This window comes from Enoplosus armatus, chromosome 12 (genome assembly GCF_043641665.1).
Source record: "Enoplosus armatus isolate fEnoArm2 chromosome 12, fEnoArm2.hap1, whole genome shotgun sequence".
Lineage (NCBI taxonomy): Eukaryota > Metazoa > Chordata > Actinopteri > Centrarchiformes > Enoplosidae > Enoplosus > Enoplosus armatus.
This window is the reverse complement of record NC_092191.1, coordinates 14,533,724-14,553,575: the sequence shown is the minus strand read 5'-3', so window position 1 is coordinate 14,553,575 and position 19,852 is coordinate 14,533,724. Positions and strand designations below refer to the sequence as shown.

The window sequence follows — 19,852 nt, the reverse complement described above, 5'->3', positions numbered from 1 at the left end:
TAATCCAAATACCATAACCACAATAAAGTTTAGCTGCAGTGAGGTATTAGCTCCACATTCCTCTCTTCCAGCCATGTGTTTGATTCTGCCACAGTTCTACTGAAAGAATTTGAGGCCTGCAACAAGGAAGAACTTCTCCAAGAAGATCTCAGAATCAAGGACGGCAATGTGGGCGGCCCGGCCGATAAGGGAGTTGGCTGTGTTGGGCAGGGCATGAATGACATCATATCGCACTAGATTACAGTCTTTGTTCTGAAGTACTGGCAGCAGCAGGTTCTCAATCATCTCAGCATACACAGGACCTGGTACAGACAAAAGTGAAACAGACTGAACAAGGCAGGGTTTGGTCCATTTGATGTTCTTTAGTCAATTAAAGACTAAAATACTGTACATGTGTATATTTGTATATTTTGTACATACTTTTAGCTCTAAATTTATGCTACTTTCTACTCTTGAATGGGAGCACTGGTACTGTACAATTTCCCCCTGGGGATCAATAAAGTATTTCTGATTCTGATTCTGATTAAAGCCCCTATGTATAGAATTGTATGATGGCATACAATGTAGTAAAAAATCCATCTGTGGCCTGGGATTGACCAATCACAATCCATCTGTGGCTGTGTAGCCCTGTGTACTACTACAGATCAGCTAAAGAAGAAAAGGACAGAAAGAACCGAGGAGAATGTAAAGTAAAATAAAGAAGGACAGACATAAGGAGGAACACCCTCAATCACCCTTAAAAAGTAGTGCCATAGTTTATAGTAGTTTTGTTTTTGTCATGTCCAAAAACTTACAAACTGGAGATTGCAAATAATAAGAAGAAACTGCATTAAATGAGTAAAATAAAGCCCAACAGCAGACAACTGCTTGTTGTGTCAGAGTCCTTAAGACTGGGCTTGTTCTGCTTGCTTGCTCCTCTCCAATTTACAAACTGAGCGCACAGCATTTACCAATGACATCTTGTTCTGGCAAATCGTTACACCAGCATGCCCCAACAAGGATCTTGCTTCAACTCACCTGTTTGTTTGTCCTTCAGTGCAGTTTTGCACATTTCTATTCGAGCAGAATGATAGGGTACATAGCGATCCTGCAGTGACCCCACCAGCACCACATTCTTGAAAAACTGCAGACCTTCAAAAGCAGATCAATATTAAAGTTATCTCTACAATCTCCTATTCCACATATACAGCGTTAAATATCTATTTTTGGTACAAAAAACAAACAAACAGCAAAGCTAACCAGATTTCTTGCTGAGTTTGTAGAGGAAAGTTTGGCGAGGATCAGAGTGATCACGGCACGTCAGCTGCAGGAGTGACCCTGACTTTTTCCACTTCTGCATGAACCAAAGCCCTAAGAACGAAGAGTTGACAGTTACTCAACAGGCTTCACCACAATGACAGAGAGAGAGAATACAACTATAGCAATTAGCTGACTGAAGGTAGCGTTAGTGAAATATCTGAAAATGATAAGATGTGCCATCATCCACCATCAGCTAAATGCTTTGAAACTTACCTGTGTTGACCAGAGCAGAGCTGTTGTACAATGTGCCCAGGTGAGGTCCAGAGAGGGAAAGGAAGGTGTGCAGCCTGCTCAGGTAACATTTAAACCTAGGCCTAGTCAGCACGGAGCGAACTATGAGGTTCCCCAAGGAATGACCTACAAAGCTGCAAATGAAAAACACTTGAAACACTTACAAACACCTCTCTAACAAGTGATTACTAATGTTTTACCTATTTTATTACTATACTGTTGAGAACACATATACTGTCGTGAGGAGTTACTACTACTACTTGATGAATCCGTAACATATGCTTTTTTTTTGCTTTTTTGCTTTTTTTTTTAAGAATAAAGGTTCTGATATTACATTTGGGTAAGAACATTTTACCTTATCTTTGACACTGTGAGGTTGTATATCTGAATGTACTGGACTATTTCATCCAGCAACCGGTCTGTCATTGACTCAAAGTCAGCAAAAGTGTCATTCTGTGGATGAAAAGAGAATTAAATGAAAAGAAAGCCTATGTTCTGGGGTGTTAAGAGGTGTTAGAGCTTATTGTTGCTGATATCAGATGACGGTGTGTGCTTATCCACTCACCTGGTTCCTCTCAGACATCAGAAAGTCTATACGAGCACCAGGCAGTCCAAGCTCCAAGTAAGTCTTCACCAGTCTCAGGTCTGCACTGTTACCTGCAGCAATAAAGGGAACATAATGTGTTTTTTGAATACAAAAAAAAAAGAATCTTAAAAGGGACTCATTTACTCTGACAGATAAGGTTCCCTACCATCCAGGCCATGGACGCAGACTATGAGATGGATGCCTTCTTCACAGCTTTCATCTTCCTCCAGGCTGAAGTAGGGCACAGTGGATGCCAGCTCAGGTACCTCACTATACAAGAAGCCAGGTAGCCTTAGCTGTTTCATTTCTTCCTTTGCCTTAATGAACCTGCATAATCACAATTAAATAGTTGATGAATATGAATTCATAATGTGTGAGACAGGACAAATATCTGCATGAAGGTACAACATTAAGTGGGATATGAGAATAATTATGCAAGATGACTCACGCTTTCATCTGTGGTGTGGGTGCACATTCATACCAGTGCAGTCTAGGAGAAAAAGAGGTGGAGGGACAGGGAGGTCTTCCCAAGCTATGTCCAACACTGCCAGAGGCTAGGTTGGAGCAGATGGGAGCTTTTGATAAATCCTTTGTTTCATGGAGGTAGCCGATACTAAGCTGTTCAAACAGAAGACTTGTCTCTTGAGCACCTGCATCTCCAAACCCACTTCGCTCCTCATCAGTAACACCATTCACAAAAGCATAGCCATCACCTTCCTCATAGTAACCATTCTCAATCATCTCATGCTCCGTCTCGTCCTCATCCTCATCAACCTGTGGTCCTGTCTGGATCCCCAGTGTGATAGCAGATGTTTCTACAGGGCTGATCTCAGACACATCTGTGCTAGAGCATGAGCCAAAGTAGTTCTCTACCATCCCACGCTTTACCAGGTCGGTGCTACTGGTGGCAGAGTTACTGGAGGGGCAGGCAGTATGGGGTTCACTGCGGGATTCTTTAATGGCCCCAGAACTAGCTGCTCCCTCTAGTCCAACTTCAGAAATATGTACTAATTTGGGGTCTGTCAAGTCAAAGACAGGTTTTATAAGTTGGGAATCACCTGCAGCAGTGTCAGGGGTGCAGGCCACATCGATGGCAGGTCTGTTAGTGTTATCTCCAGAGAAGACTACACTCTGCTCCTGAACCAAGACACTGGACTTCCTGCCTCGGACTTCACCTCCACTGGATCCCCTGGAGGAACCTTCAGCCTCATCATCTGAAGGCAAGGAGTTGATGGAAGTGAGAGAGGACTGGACCCCACTGACACCACTGGTATTTTCTGGGTAAAGAATTTCTACTGCCCCAATGGGTTTTTGCACTGAGCTTTGCTGAACAGGCCGTGGTGCTGGACCCAAGAGGGGCCTCTCAGGCTGTGGTGTAGCAACACCTGATTCAGAAACGCCCAGCCCTGCACAAGTCTGTGGTCCTGGAACAAGCTGAGTGGCAAAGGAGCTGGGCTCACTCTCAATGCCAGAGTCTGATAGGCGAGACGAGGCACTGGGGACTCCTCCATCTGGCAGCCTGATACAATCACCCTTTACCTGTACTGAGAGCAGACAGGACGGGCTACGCTGTGCTGCCTCTTTACCTGGCCTTTCGAACACCGAGTTCACCACAGACTGTTTTGAGTCACAGAGATCCATCTGGGTGATCTCAGGAATATTACTGTGTAGAGTCCCATCAGTCCGACATGGTAGAAGAACTGTTACTTTGTCCCCTTGGTATGGGTCCTTGTGACTTGGTTTCACCTCAATTTGCTTCAGCCCAGCAGACCATGATGGCAGCTTTTGGCCAACATGGTCAACTTGCTCATCTTTGTGAAGTGATTTGTTGCATGTAGCAATAGCCCCAGTACCTGCCTGAGGATTATTCTGTGTGTCCACGTTTTTAGGATTTTTGAAAAGACCTTTATGACAAGCAGCAGTTGTTATATGGTCATCTGCACCAGAATGTGCTGATGTGGCACCAGAGTCAAAAACAGAATTGGTAGTAGTCCTTAAATAACTACTTGTGTCCCCCTGCAAGGTATCCCGTTCCTCTTCTTGGTTTAGGGGAGCTTCCCCTTCCTTGTATTTTGTGCTGGTGTCACTATAAGGAGCTTTGAGGTTCTTATAGCCCACCAGAACAACAGAGTCCTTGGAGCCCTGTCTAATCAGCTTCTTGGAGTTCTCAGTCTTTGAATTCTTCTTCAGTTTGACTGACTTGCCTTTGGACTTAGGTGGCGGATCATAGCTGTCTGGCCAGGTGTTATCCATTGTGGCACACCGAGACTCAGGTATGGGGCTGGCTGCTGCACTGCAGTCCTTGGAGTTGGGCTTGTCTGTTTTGCTGGACACTGAGCTAGTCCTTGTATTGTGCATGCCCAGCCAGGGTCCATCACGATCTTCAGAATCAAACCAGGTTGAACATAAAAAGGGCAACAAAAAAAAAAACATATTTGGTTTAAAAAAAATTGTCAATGAGTCTAATGACTGTACGTCGAGTTGAGCGGCAATACTCTGTTACTGACCTTCAGTGATAGAATCCAGGTATCTATCCTCAAAGATGATTGGCAGGGAGCTAACATCACCATCCAGGTCTGCACATTCAACCGGAAGTGGAGGCAAAGACAGGAAGTAGCTGGAGCTTTTGATAGCATTAGTCATCTGCTGGTGACTATGAGCACTGATGGAGGGGGAGGGAGGAAAGTAGACAGTAAGAGTCAGACAGAGTAACAGTTTCCCATACTTGGGACATAGTATTTGAGAAGAGCAAGTATTAGCACAGACTTGATAAAAGCAACATTATATTTCACAATCAAGATGAACATGAGACTGCAACTTACTGTAGTTCCTGATACGCCAGTGCAGACTGTCTTGGATGTTCAAGACAAAAGAAAGCCTCAGCAAACCGCCTTACCTGCAATAACACACATTACAGAGTATACAGTCAAGATTCAGTCAATAGTATTGCTCAGAGGGTTGGAAAGGAAAAGGATTATCATCATTCAAAGATAACTAGTCATATATTCAAATGTGTAGATGATTTAAGATGTTGGGACTTACTCTTAGTGTATGGTGCTCCATAGATAGTAGGGCAGCAACATGCTCCTGAAGGGACACTACCTCTAGGAATTGTCCCCAGAGTGCCATGAGTAGAGAGCAGAGCTGAGCCAGGTTCATATTTACCAGTTCTGCCAGCTCGTCAGGGGACTCTGCTTTTTGCTAAAAGTATAAAGACACAAGTCATCCACCAGAGGGCTCAAGTGAGCATTTCCTTTTCAAGTCACTTATCGGCACTGCTGACAAAGAAATTAATATTTCCAAATCATAAAAACCTGCTTGTTGTAATCATATACAGCTACTTGAATTCCATATGAAGTCTCCAAAGCAAGTTAACGTATTCCTTTTCCTGTGTCTGTCTAACCTATCGTCATTGGATATCTAATATGAACTACTATATTTAGAAACAAAGTGCAACACACTGAAACATACAAGAGGCACTTGACCTGCATAATGTGCCACCATCGACAGTAATTCCTATTATTCCACAGCTCTTCAAATATTCCCTATCACTCACAATCTAAAGAGGGCCATCGTATTCTACTCGAGGACCCAACCACTAAAGACTGGTTATCTCACCTACACAATTATGAAATGTGCTCAGAGGCTAGTTTTAAACACCATTGTACCAACTGTGAAGCAACATCTGAACACTTGCCAGTCTGCTCATAAATTCTGTAGTGGCACAGAGAAATCACTTGCATCTCTCCTCCATAATTTGCTGACACACCTTGAGTCACCTGGCAACTACAAAAGGATTCACTGTCTCCAGTTAAGCTTTCAGTGCAATTCAGCATCACTTGGTAGTGAAAATACTTCAATATCCACCAATATTACATTCCTTTAGTGCCCTCTGTCATCAGAGGACTCTAAGCTCCTCTTATATGCAGCAACAGACCCAGTTTGCATGTATGGTACCATTTACTTCCACCCCAAGTTCACCATTACCTACAAAAACAAATTGTCCAAAATCAAACAAATAGCATGAAATATTATTGATATGCCTCATACACACCCTAGCCAATCATACTACTTCTATCATTTAAAAAATGCAACATGATTGCACAATTCCAATAAATCATGACTTCACACTCATGCCCTCCAGTCATACAGACACATTCATCCAATGTTTTCCAACAACTTCTATATGGCCCTCTGCCATATTTCCAGTTAACCCCTCCTGCCCCATAAACTAAGCATAAATTTGATAATGTGCCAGGCTTCTTGTGTCCTATAAATGTTTTGCATTGCGTATTGGGACAATTATCAGAGACAGAAAATATCAGCATTCAATGGGTCTTACCTTGACTTGTTCACATAACTCAGCTAGACGGGCCTCTAAGTCGAGTTGTTCTGAGGAAGCAGACGAACAGTATTACTTTAGTTTCACTTTCATTATTCATCTATTTAATTATAAAAGGTTTTTAGAAGAACCCGTAATGTAAAGGCTGAATAAGGAAGTGGTGTGAGACAGCACTGGTGTCAGAAAGTACTTTTTATATGACATGATCAGAGACAAACTACAAATTCTACAGAACCACTGTGTTACGAGACTCAGACCAAGGCCTAGTCATAGAGATGGAAAGACAGATCGAGTATATACAAAGTAGTGAAAAGATGACATGACAGCAGTTTAAGTATATAGTCTCTGGAAAGTGGGACATAGAGAGGATATGGTGTAATCTACAGGAGTGAAGAGGGAAAATGAGAGAAAGGCAGGCTGATTTGAGGTATTTGAGGTACTGTAAGGGTTGGGACATACCTATGTAGACGTGCCTTTGACTTCGGGGATAGGGTCTTCTGAGTACTCTCTCATATAGGACTTGCATGCTGGGCTTGGCTAGTAAGATTGCACATATAGGCATATTTAACTTTTTTATTATTTGGTCCTCTGGGTTGTATCTGGATTAGTATCTGTCCACTTGTGTTGATTAGGTTTGGTGAGCCATAGTTACAAACAATGAGTTGTGTTTGGGAGCTGTTACAATTTGGCTTTAGTCTACTGGTTAACAGACTGATCTACTGAATGCAAGTAAAATGAACTAAGATTAGTTCACTACAGTTAGATGCCTAAATTGACATAGTGGGTTGCTTGTTGTGTGGTCTGTTCAAAGGGTAGAATATGTTAATGTGTAGGGATCAGGTGAAATGACATGAGAACACAACAAACTTGCAGTATGCAACAAACACCAATGCTGAAAATACAAAACAATGAAAATCCATCCAGAGCAAAAAATGAATCAGCAGTGCTGTATAACCTTGAGGATACTTCTCAGTGCTTGTGAGTTAAAAAATAAAGACAGTGTTCAGAGCCATACTTTAGCCTGGGATTTAAGATTTCATGGCTTTACAACCTGTAATAACCCCACACTTGCGCAGTATACCTAGTTCCATACGATGGGAGGAGGGCAGGTCCTTGGTAATAGAGGTGAAGTAGCCAAAGAGGCTCTGGTAGGCAAGTAGGAGACTGGAGCAAAGGCTATGGTGCAGACCGAAGGCATGCTGCAGACAGTGGTCAGATACCAGGAATGTCCTGCCCTGAGGATCATGAGGGACACAGAAAAGAGGATATAGATGATCTAATTCTGTGAACAATATTCACTCGTAGCCACTGCCATGGGAAAAGACAAACATTACACAATCTGTAATGTTTTTACCAATTTAAGTTCTGCATTAAAACTGAACAGTCAGTGGTCACAAACAGAATTTAGTGGAAAAATATTGTTATTGTGTATTGACATACACTTCTTCTATAGACAGACATTTCATTTGTGTGCAATATCTGCATGGCAATGCTTTATAGCAACTTCTTCACAGATCCCTGTAGTGAAATGAATAGTGGTCAATGGGTTGTTATTCCCCAGCTGCCCTTTAGTGATGCATCAAGGAGTGATGTGGGGCATTGCCTGTGTTCTGCCTCAATGACTCTGGTACATTCACATTACTGCATCTCAGGCACAGCTTTAGCTGACCACCTTTCTCTGTCAGGGGAGGCCAATTACTCCTGGCCAAATGTGACAGTGGTCTGATAGTTTCCTCTTCTTCTGCCATATCTGTCAACAGCCTGACACATCTCCCTGTGCACACCATTCTACCTGAGGTATAGAACTGCTGAATCTGAGTCCAGGCTCTTTTTGTCCTTTATTTCTCCCTCTTAAAGGAAAGCAACCTGAGTTCCACAGCATATCTTGGGTTATTATTAAGTTTAATTTACTTTTTATCAAATGCTTAACTGTTAGACTATTGGAATACAGCAAAACTAGTAAACTGATACAAAAGGTGGCATCTTTTTTTGTTTTTTTTTGTTTTTTTAAACAGCTCCAAGATTTAGTAGCATTTACCAAAAAAAACAAACAATCAAAAAAAAAAAAAGAAAAAAAAAGACATTTCCAAAGACATTGTCATTGCTATAATAGGTGTTCACTTACATCTGGTGATACTTGCTTGACATAACTGCTGCCGAACACCACATTCTCCAGAGGTGGGATGACTGAGTCTTTGCTCTGCGGTGGAGCGTTGCGGTTAAGCCATGTGGTTTTCACTGGTCGAGGCAAACTAGGTAAACACATGAAGTGAAATCAAAGTCAGCTAATCAACACAAGAATTTAATGGGATACTTCTAATCAGGTTTCTTCAACTTCTCATTCATGAACATCTAGTTAAGATTCAACAGCTATGTTGTTTACTTGAACTGTAATGTTAAATTTGTTGTGTGGAGTAAGTAAAAAGGTTTTTGTGTTGGAATTTACTGCAAACAACAATAGTGAATAACCTGATGGAGATTTATGAGAGAGCTCCAACACATGAATATATTACTATATTTTGTGCAAGACATGTCCCTTTTCTGTCCACTTCTTGAGTTAGGTAGCAGACCGACCTGATAAGGGGCTGATGTAGTGCCACTAGGGAGGCATGGATGGCTACAGAGATGACAGACAGGTGAAAGTAGTCAAACATGACATTGACGTGTTGGTGGATGCCTCGTTGAAGGCTAAAGTGCAAACGAAGTGTGCGACCACTGATATTCTGTAGAGAGCTTGGATCATCTGGCCTGTGGAAATCAAATGAGGAAGATACAGAGGACCCTATTAGTGCCTCATTTGCATAAGAGATGCAAATATCAAATTCACAAACACTGACACAAGTACATGTACATGTGTAGTTAAAATGTTGCACCTACGTGTAATCGCCATCTGTGAAATATAAATCCAAGAAGAGCTGGAAATCCATGTCATTGAGAGACTCTTCCACCTGATGATGTTGAAAAACAGTGGAGACAGTCATATTTAGAGCCTGTGTGTAAAAGCAAGTGATGTCCCAAGTCGATCTTCAAGATCTGTATTACACATCAAGGTGTTTTTATATTTGATGGTATCAACTCTAATAAGCCTGAAACATTTTGAAGCCTTTAGCTGTTGTAATGCATTGCCGTGAGGACACATCAGCTGTCAAAAACACTTGACCCTTCACATTCCTAAAACAAGGCTTTTCAAGTAAACTGCAGAGCGGCACAAAGAAATAAGTAGAATCAATTTTAATGAAGACATCCATTCTGACAGCTACGCTGCTCTGGGTTAATAAATAAAATCACTTTGTCTCCATTTCAGTGACTTCTAATGTGCTGCTTTTAGTTGATAAACTAATAATAACAAGAACAAATGACTTACCTTCTTCTCATCCAGCAGCATCATCACTTTGAAGAGGAGGACATCGTTGACCACAACCTCTTCATTCTTGTACAGGATTTGGAAAGTTTTGCTGCAGATGACATCATCTTGGACTGAAGCAGGAAACGCCAGATCGGAGCCTGGACAAAAAACCCAACGATTAACTGTTTATGAAAAATAACAATTGAGTGATTATTGCTAACCTGTCTGCGCCGTTGCCAACAGGTAATGATATTCTTATAATATATTCTGTGCCAGGACTTATCTGAATAGGCATATCTTAATAGGTCTGGATTGAAGATGAAAGTGTAGCTGTTTCCCTTCTACTCTACTGAGCAAGGTTCACAAAGTAAATGGAAATGGAAAATTAAACATTTAAGCACTGGTATTACATACTGGTCCTGTATATATTTATGGAACAAAGAATTGAGTGCTTTGTGTGAAAGAAGCCTTGCAGGTCTCAAAGCAAGGTGTGAGGCATATGCACAAAGCCTTAGTTAGACCAACTGGATCCACAGAGGGTACCTGAATCCTTTCAAAATACAGAAAAGTGTAGTGTTGTGTGTGTAGACACAACCTTGTGTGCAAAAACATTAAATGCAGTGAGGAAAAAAAAGTTTATATTGTACACATCTTCAAAAATGTATTTACCTCCCGGGTGAAGTAGACTGGTCTCAACTTTGTGGGGGACCCGGGGTGGCACCTTCAGATTGGCACGAATCTGGTAGAACCTGAAAATGCAGACACATTTTTTAAAATGAATACTGGTATGAAAAGTTTAAACTATTAGCTTGGTCTGGAGCATCATTAGAGGCTTGGTGAAAGGGGAACAAACCGCACAGGTTAGCTACAAGTGCCTCTGCTTGTAAAATGACACTACACCTCTCCTAAATGAATAATGAGCACTTTCTTTTGCAGTCACTCATGTGGTAAACCTGAGCCCTTAAAGCACTGACGAGCCAGGAGCATAGAGTAGTAGTTCTATCTCAGCAAAACAAAGTATCATTACACTGCTGCTGTATTTCCAGATGTCAAAGACAGTGGCTGTTAGAGCTATGCAGTTTAAACAGTGAGTCATTTTCCATTTTAGTTTTCCATGAAACATGGCAATTCTGTGTTTGTTGGACACCATGTCAGATGTCTGCAAACAAGAAAAAAAGTAAAAAATGGGAATCTCATATATTTGGTGCATTATCCCTGATTGGCAGCATGACAGAATCAGAATCAGAAATACTTTACTGATCCCCGGGGGCAAATTATACAAGGAAGGACAAGGAAGCATAGGACATCATACAACACAGTGCCACAAACAGAATTGTATATGTGAGCTGGAATTGACAATTTAACTCATATGGGAATTAATATGGGAAATCTGGGCTTTACTGGGCACTTTTTGAAACACTGGCCAGTTACTGTAAACATTTTCCCTTGGATCTTTACCTCGGACATTGACTGTGTCATATAAGAGAACCAACCCTCATCATCATTTTGAAACAGATAAAAGGTCAACTTACACAAATAAAATAGTATACTCAAGCACTGTTTAGCATATTCTATGCTGTCTGTACAAAGAACAATTTTTGAGCCCCCTGAAGGTCTAAACAAGTTGCCAACTTTCCCAGACTGGATGGGACAATCGCAAGCTGCAAGCCAAAGCCTGTTCAAGTCCAATCAAAGCATACCATCAAAGCTGACCTACTTTTAATTGACAAGGTAAACTTGTTTGTAATGTATACTTGGGAAAGAAATGCATTTGGTAAAGCATTAATGAATTGCCACCTGCTGGAAGCACATTTGCCAAAAAAGGAACAGAATATTAGGTATGCAGAGACAATGAGACAATACTCACCCTCGTTGGAACAGGTCCACATTGTAGAACTTGTGGAGCTCCACAGAGAACTCCACTGTGGCCTGGACTTCAGTCATCTTGGTCTCTACAGGCAGCGGTGCCTTAGATCATCTGGGATACACCTGTAGGCCTACAGGTAAGAGTAATCAAATTAGTCATGTCAGCTCCAGGACTCCAGACTCCAGAATCTGGGCTAAAGCAAACAGGTTTGTCAGATGTTCTTTCCATTTCGTTAAAATACAGTATTCCCACTAGAGACATACTGGTAAATACCAGGCTACAACTTGTGTGCTAAAATTATCCCCTAAGTCACACAAAGCAGAGGCCAAGTCCTATTATCTGAAAAAAATCAGAAGCCTACCATTAAAAGAAAACATGAGCAGTAGTCATACAGTCACAAGATAAAGTTTAAGAATATGTACGACTTGGGTGATGGTAAACTTTTAGGGGAATTATTACTAGGGCATACATTTGGCATAAGACGCATCATAATTGGTTAACAGCTCAGACAATTATAGCACAAGTATGACAGGGTAAGGGAAAACACTATGAATAACACTGCATAAATAGGCCTGAAATATAATATCAGCAATTGGTAGTGTTAGAAATGAACACAGACATCCTTGTCATTTAATGCAAACATTTTTAGCTCAAGATTTATTTCGACCGAATAAAAGAAAAGGTCATGTAGTTTTTTTTGGCTTTAGTAGGGGCAAAATAAAACTGCTAATGGCGATCACACAGACGCTCCCTAAATTAGTGATGTATGAAATTAATAAATCATCAACTAGGAGACAAAATGTCATTGTGTTCATGCCAGTGAAAACCAATATGAGACACAAATGGCCACCAAGAATTTGACCTGGTTGACACAGATACCTGATGCAGAGCAAATAGTACCAGGTTATGTTAGTATCCAAATATGCCTCCCTTCCTGGAAGAAGTGATCTTTAAAAGCTGTCAATTAAAAAAAATTACACTGGGCACAACACAGAAGACATACAAGGACACCAGTAGTTAAATAATTCATTTGGCTGTCACTGACAAATTTTTGTTAACTTAGGTGTTAATTCCCTATACCAAGACCTTGAAATAGTTACTTTATCATTGCTTTACAAAAACTGAAATCAGCAACTCAGTCATATGAATCAAGTGACCAAGTACAATTTATACCAAGCAAACCAAATTATTATATCAAATCAATGACAGTTACTTTTCTTGACCCTACTTTGTAGCTGAACTGCAAAGTCTACAATAATGACATGGGAAGGAAGAAAAATATAAGTCATTGTTAAAGTATAACTTGTACAATAGACGGACAGTTCCCCAGTTTGTAAAGCAGAGCTGTGTAAATGTTTCCACAAACAGATCTGCTACTAAGTAATCCAAAAGAGCAAAAGCATTTTCATTTAGGGTTATCATTACAGATCCTGGGAAGGTCTGATGTTGAGTTTAAGGGTCGTTGGAGCAACTGGTTTATCAGATTCAATCTTAAGCCGAGAGCATTGTCTGAAGATGTAACACTACACTTATGTAAAGGCTAGTAATATGGATAATACAAAAGGTGAAGTATGGCGTTGACTGTTAAGAATGCTGAAATGTTGCGGCCAACAAACCAACCTGTCAATCGGAGCTGGATATGGACGTCCGCTGAAACGTTTGTTCATAACCTTACAATAAATGTAAAAATTGTCATTTGGAAAAAGCCACAACAATGCAAAATGTCACATTTCCCTAACCAAACTCCGACAATCGCAGATAGGGAAATCTAACAGGCACTTAGACATTTCAATGCAACTAACGTTACCCACCTCGGAGAAAGTTAAATTGAAACATCTAGTCTTATTAAAATATATATATATGACAAGGCCATAACAGATATCGCTTTATTGTTTCTTCTTTTATTCCAAAGGGGAACCTTTATGACAACAGCTAAAACCCACAACTGATACAGACCAATTTAGAAAACAGCCGTTAAAGTTATAACTTAGTTACATGGTTTTGATGCTATTACTAGAGTGAGTGGTTAAGGTGGTAACGTTAGAGGTCTCTCTAGCTGGTCGGCAGAATCTCAGCAAGGGTATCCTTTGGGTTACAGGTGGGAAGCTACCAAAGGAACATTTCGGGCCCACAAAAGGTCAGGAACGACCCAAAAAAGACGTAACATAACGTACTTGAACAGACCAACGAAAGAAAGTCTCACTTGATAGCCAGTTAGCTTATGGTAACAGTTTAGCGTAACGTTGGCCACCCACCGAACAGTTGTCACCGGGTCTAACATTAGCCGCACAGGCAGGCAAACGCTACTCACCATTGCGTTGGCAAGCTAACATTAGCTAGCTAACCAACGTTAGCTCCAATTTCAGTCCTCTCGTCGTCCTTTCACCGTGAGGTACTAACAGAAAACACAACTGTGCTGACTATTTCACTTCCTAGTCTGGCTAACGTTATAGGAGAAACGCCCCTAAAATGATACACAGAGTAGACTGGCCATGTATCTCTCTAAACAGTGCTGTTTGCTAGCCATCGAGCTAACTGTGCTCAATCTGAAGAGCTGACAGCAGGCGCTGCTCCAGCTGCACGCTGACGAACATTTAACTGCGCGTTACTGCACATACCAGAGACGCAGTTAACGCCACATGCAAACGTGCTACCTGTAAATGGAACATTGAGTATGCATTATTATTATTATTATTATTATTATTATTATTGTTGTTGTTGTTGTTGTTGTTATAACCATTTCCAGATAATGTAATAATGATACTAATAATAAAATTATTATTATTATTATTATTATTATTATTATCATCATTATTGGTGTTGTTATTATGATATCCCAATTATGTTGTCAAAAAAGTTTTGGCATTTCTGGTGGAGCTTTTTAAAAATAATTGGACTTATTCTTAAAAGATTATACAACTTGTTTCAGTTATTCAAACCTATTCACATTTTGTGACACTATCATTTATTATGAGTTGAAAAAAAGTGCTTATGAATGGCAACTATCTAAGGTTTGTGTTAGGCCCATTGGGTAGGCCAGGTAAGGCTGACATGCTTTTCTGTGTCTTGTGCTTTGTTTTTTTCTCCCTGTGTGTATGACTGAGTTGACGGACCCACTGTGATTTGGCTTAAAGCAACCTGCTGACAAAAGAGGACCTAAGTGTTATTCTCTGCAGTATGTGCAATGAGTTCTGGGTGTAATAAGTGTAATTTAATGTATTGTGGGCAATCAATTTATCACTTGAAACAAGCGAGGAATAGCAGGATATGGGGAGGAAATGTGAGGGAGGGACACTAATGTACAATCAGAAGTTTCATTTCTTATTCTCCCTGCACTAACATTTCCAAATTCTTAAATATCATGAAAGCTGGGTGTCCTGGTAATAAACACAATACATTTCCAGGGATTACAAGTCCTGCACCTTATTTCAGGAATTGCCGCCTTAAAAAGTTTCTTGGTCTGACAGAGCAAACACAGTTTGAATTGCCTCTTAGTCATTGTTTCTTGATTTTCAGTTTGGACTGCACTGGAAACAATGCTGTCTGAATACCATGAAACCATAGAGATCACAGAGAATGTAGATCCAGGAGTGCTGGGCAAATAAAGCCACCGCAGCATTTTTTAGCTTTTTCACAGCTAATTTACTTGGTATTACTTACGGTACACAATCATGAAAATAGAACTTCAAATGAGATTCAATACTGTGTGCGCTTGAGGAAACATTAACATTAAATCCAAGGTGGGTGCAGGAGAACTCCAGTGGAATGTAAAGTTGACACTGTGGAGACTGTTGACTCACTCCCCCAAATAAATGACAACACTCAAGCCTATAAGAGACCCCACACTGTGACCTGAAGTTTTTCACTCCTGCTGAGGGAGCAACTATCGTGAGTCTTGTTCTCTCCTGGAAGCCAATCTGTAGAAACATCCAGCAGCAGGTGTTTTTTTTTTCATTTCCTGATCAAAGCTATGAAATGGGTGGAGTCAAAAGGTAAATAATTTACTTGATTGTGACCTTGTGAGTAATGTGATGTAATTGATGCCAACACTGTCTGGAACTTTTAATTCTGCAATGACAGACACAATACAAAACAAATGCATTTCTCACTAAAAATGCATGTTGAGGTTAAGGTTTTTCTTTCTGATTGCATTCCAGAAATATCCTTCTGTCTTTGTGCTGCTGCTATGTGATACCACAATGTCTTTGCACAGGACTTCATTCTCAGAGTAAGTAGTCATCTGCGCTGCAAGGTGCAATTGGTAAGATAACAAAGGAAGACAAAAAATTGTGAACATTTCATTGAAATGCAGTGCATTGCTGCAAAGGTGAGTCATGGTCACTTGCATAATTATCAGTATCTGTCAACCCACTACATACTCTATATGTCAATCATATCTCTACTGGTTAGTTTGTACTTGTGACTTAATATAAGGAACTAATTATATGACTATTTCTTTTCCATTCATTTACATTATTTTTTCTTCCCTCTGTACACACTGCTGATCTTATCTATATTTTATGACATAGCAGCACTAACACTGCTGGGTTAGGCAGTCCAGCTGGGTGCCTGCACATGGATTCAACTGTGCACTAGTATAATATTATAAATATTATATTACAATCAACCCTGAGTCATACATTTGAACAGTGTCAGATGTTCAACAGGCAAATGGAGAAAGGAAGAATCTGTTGTATGTGAACCAATCATTCAAACTTGATAAAGACCTTTCACTTCCTGTCCAGATGTGTAAAAACAGGCAAATCTAGGGCTTAAGTGTTAAAGAGGAAACCACAAACAGCCAGAGATAGTCTAATATTTATTCAAAGCAGTGGTGCAGCTCTCCAAACACTGAGCTTTTATCCTCTCCCCACAACACACACACACACACACACGCACACTTCGACTACTAACGGGCTGCTTTTTGTTTTCATCTTGCAGCTGTGAGATTTCCATCTGAAGCTGGTATTCACAGGGAGCAGCAGACCATGTGCCCTCAGATCAGTGTTGGGGAGGATCATTTCCCAGGTGGATTCACAAAAACTAAGCACAGTTTGCTTTTTGATTTGCTTGTCATTGGCCCTGCCCATACCAGAAAAGAACTACATAAGATTACATTAGTCCTATGTAAGAATATATATATATATATATATATATGTATATATATATATATATATATATATATATATATATATATATATATATATATATATATATAACTTACAGATATCATGTCGATGCTGTATGTTGAAACTGTAAACCATAGCTTGGAAAAAGCAAAGATATATACAGTATATAGTTAATTGTTTGACACTTTCTACAAACACTTGAAGAATCATTGTAGCAATACTTAAACACCATAATAATAATAATAATAATAATAATAATAATAATAATAAAAAGTATATGTTCTTCACCTTGGGGTTGGCTCTATCTTCCATGACTTTTAAGAGGATTTTATTTAACCACTCTTTTGTCCCTGTACCCGTAGGATTTTATATTATGTCCCAGTTCCACATTGCTGAGCTGGCAAGAAGGGACACTGTTAAAAAGGTCGCTGGATCATCTCCTCAGCACGTTGCTTATCAAATAGGCCCTGCATTCAACTTCAGAATCAACACGAGGTAAGTTGCAGGGCGTTAAAAGGGAGCTGTGTGAGTGGGCGCTGACACCTAGTGGTTAAACTGGTATAACGCCGTTTACCCTGTCCATGGTCCTGAACAACAAAGACTGGCCTTATCTATCGTCACATTCCGTCTGTAATACAACTTAAAAAGACACTGCACGAATATGACATGTTCTATGATGAAATGTATGATTTGACCATAAACAGAATATAGTAGATGATACAAGTAATGTCCGGTACACAGTAGAGTATCGCAGACGTCACAAATCCTTATTGGAATATAATATTATACTCGAAGATGTAATCTGGGTTTTTAATAATAGTCCATCCTCTGTGTTTCAGGTCAGCTTATCCCCTGGGACTGCCGGAGGAGTTTACATTTATATCCGTGCTGCGCATGAGTGGCAGCACCATCAATAAAAAGTGGAATATCTGGCAAATGCAGGATGTGAATGGCGACGAGCAGCTGGCCGTCAGACTCAACGGGGAGTCTGAGGCTCTGGAGTTTACCTTCACGGCGCTGGACGCCGGGATGCAGACTGTTGTCTTCAGTCCGCTGGCTTTTCTTTTCAATGACCAGTGGCACAAAGTCCTGCTTGACGTCAGCAGGCGCTCCGTGACCCTCTTCGTGGACTGCGTCATGGCCGGCTCTCAGAGTATACCACCCCGGCAAAAAGTCAGTCTGGATGGCTTCACGTTGATAGGAAAGCTCAAGGACAACCCGGTGATGGCAGTTCCGGTACGTCTAATAAAGCACTGATTACAACTTCTGCAAGTAAAGCAACATCTATGCATTTCTGAAATGTTAGAAATGCTAGAACAGTACACAGAACCAAAGTCCACCTACTGTCAGAGCCACACACGGTCCCATCCAGTCCATTGGCACTGGTGGAAAGTAATCAAGTTTCTCAAGCAAGACAACATTATTTGACAATTTCCATTTGGTGATACTTGATATCTTTATTCCATCAGATCTCGAAGAGAAACATTCAGCCTGCTTTCTTCTTGGCTAAATGTATGTGAAACAAAATGCAGAATGAGCTCATATAATACGAGGAATTGTTAGAGCTTTTACCAATTATTTGTAATTATATATATATATAAACATATTCATTTGTGTTTGTATTGATTCACCGTCACTATATTGATCATCCACGTGCGCCAAACGTCCTCATTTAGTTAATTTTGGGTGTTGGTGTGTCCTTTCACATTAAACTATGAACCCTTCTGAAGGACATTTTATCAACTTTAAACTGGTTATCGCAGCAGTAATGTTGACACTGTGAAAGGAAAGACCGTCAATTCTGAGATTCTCTTACATTTTGCTTCATATAATCTACACCCTCGCTTGATCACACATGGACTGTCAGCAGAGCAGTTTCTGCCTCTAGTAGTTTTCCTTCGGGGGAGTCCTTGACATGCAAACGTTTGGGAATCCCAGTGTTTTCTCACCCTCCTGTTGTGTCTGTCTGTGACAGTGTTCAGTAGTTTAAGTCTGCTCTCTCTCTCCATTCAGGCTTTAGCGACAAATATGTGGAATTTGTTGCAGGTTGTGGTGAAGAATACGTGCTGTGCACAGGCTAAGCCTTCCTGCAGCACCACGCCATGCAGCCCAGGTCTCCAAAGATTCAGGCGCCTTCGTTGTACACAATTACGCACGAAAGCATATCCTAATTTGAATTAATATAAAACAACTTTAACCACGTCATAACTCCCATTAAAGCCCCTAGTACTGTTGCGATAATGAGCCCCAGACTGTAACTAATTTGTTGTGCAAACATCGCCTGCTTTCTGCTTTTTATCTTATGCTGCATTAAACCCAGACTCGGGGCTTAATTGTTAATGGAAACAGCCTCTTGATTTTGGGACGCAGTGGGGATGCATACAGGGCTGAGGAGCTTTAAAACATTTGTTCCAGGATTGGGGCGCGACACGGTAGGCTACATCTGTTATGTCGATATTGTACTAATCTATTATTTTCATTCATTTATTTATCAAGTTTGAACTCCAGTCGATGCTGATTCACTGCGACGTGACGCGAGCCCGGACAGAGGCTTGTTATGACCTCCCAGCCAGGACATCGGTAAGAAGAACTAAAATAATATTAAGTCTAAGTTTAGATGTCAGACCGTCAGTTATAAACTAAAGTATTGTTGTAACTGGATGAGCCTAAATTGCTGTTATTGGAGAGGGAAAGAAACGCAAATTGTGTTCGTAAAAGCACAGTTTGTTGGCCTGCTGTATCTTTGTGTATGTAGTTTTTGTCCCCATGGATTTCCGATCATTAGAGTGCGAGCTTAAATGTGTCACACCAAGTATAGTTTGAATTAAACCATCTTGGGCCGTAGCAGAGGTTAAATACCCCGCTGGCCCTGTCTATTGGTGGTGTCTGCGCCGTGGCCCCTCCCCTTCCTGTAACCAAACATGGTATGAATATACATGAACCCCTGGTGGCTATGGGACCTCTGACGGTCTAGATAGCTGGAGCGGATTCAGTTGGGTTGTTTTGTCGGGGGCTCCTTCAACCCAACAAAACCCAGAGAAAGGACTACTTT

At 40.7% G+C, this 19,852-nt stretch overlaps 2 protein-coding genes across 2 annotated transcripts; one reads left to right on the top strand and one right to left on the bottom strand.

The window, feature by feature from the left end:
• fam135a (family with sequence similarity 135 member A) lies at positions 1 to 13,332 on the bottom strand. Its single transcript, XM_070915743.1, has 22 exons — positions 13,292 to 13,332; positions 11,672 to 11,801; positions 10,474 to 10,553; positions 9,823 to 9,962; positions 9,336 to 9,406; positions 9,033 to 9,206; positions 8,584 to 8,710; positions 7,540 to 7,693; positions 6,918 to 6,995; positions 6,459 to 6,508; positions 5,159 to 5,317; positions 4,939 to 5,012; positions 4,624 to 4,778; positions 3,685 to 4,497; positions 2,565 to 3,627; positions 2,283 to 2,443; positions 2,096 to 2,187; positions 1,886 to 1,983; positions 1,513 to 1,664; positions 1,240 to 1,350; positions 1,018 to 1,131; positions 1 to 302 (listed from the first exon to the last, which is right to left on the bottom strand). Exons 2-22 carry the CDS (start codon positions 11,746 to 11,748, stop codon positions 97 to 99), a joined length of 4,149 nt encoding a protein of 1,382 aa, XP_070771844.1. The 5' UTR covers positions 11,749 to 11,801; positions 13,292 to 13,332; the 3' UTR covers positions 1 to 96.
• A 3,327-nt stretch (positions 13,333 to 16,659) lies between these two features.
• LOC139294602 (collagen, type XIX, alpha 1) lies at positions 16,660 to 19,774 on the top strand. Its single transcript, XM_070916525.1, has 5 exons — positions 16,660 to 16,699; positions 17,163 to 17,295; positions 17,640 to 18,036; positions 19,297 to 19,380; positions 19,646 to 19,774. Exons 1-5 carry the CDS (start codon positions 16,660 to 16,662, stop codon positions 19,772 to 19,774), a joined length of 783 nt encoding a protein of 260 aa, XP_070772626.1.
• Positions 19,775 to 19,852: the final 78 nt, after the last annotated feature.

Bases quoted from the DNA above. Each gene is read 5' to 3' on its own strand.
- fam135a (XM_070915743.1), bottom strand. From the start codon at position 11,748: ATGACTGAAGTCCAGGCCACAGTGGAGTTCTCTGTGGAGCTCCACAAG. The intron at 4,498-4,623 runs GTCAGTAACAGA...TTGATTCTGAAG, and splicing joins CCTGGATTCTATCACTGAAG to ATCGTGATGGACCCTGGCTG. The intron at 303-1,017 runs GTGAGTTGAAGC...TGTCTGTACCAG, and splicing joins ACTGAAGGACAAACAAACAG to GTCCTGTGTATGCTGAGATG.
- LOC139294602 (XM_070916525.1), top strand. From the start codon at position 16,660: ATGTGCCCTCAGATCAGTGTTGGGGAGGATCATTTCCCAG. The intron at 18,037-19,296 runs GTACGTCTAATA...TTATTTATCAAG, and splicing joins ACCCGGTGATGGCAGTTCCG to TTTGAACTCCAGTCGATGCT. The intron at 19,381-19,645 runs GTAAGAAGAACT...CTTGGGCCGTAG, and splicing joins ACCTCCCAGCCAGGACATCG to CAGAGGTTAAATACCCCGCT.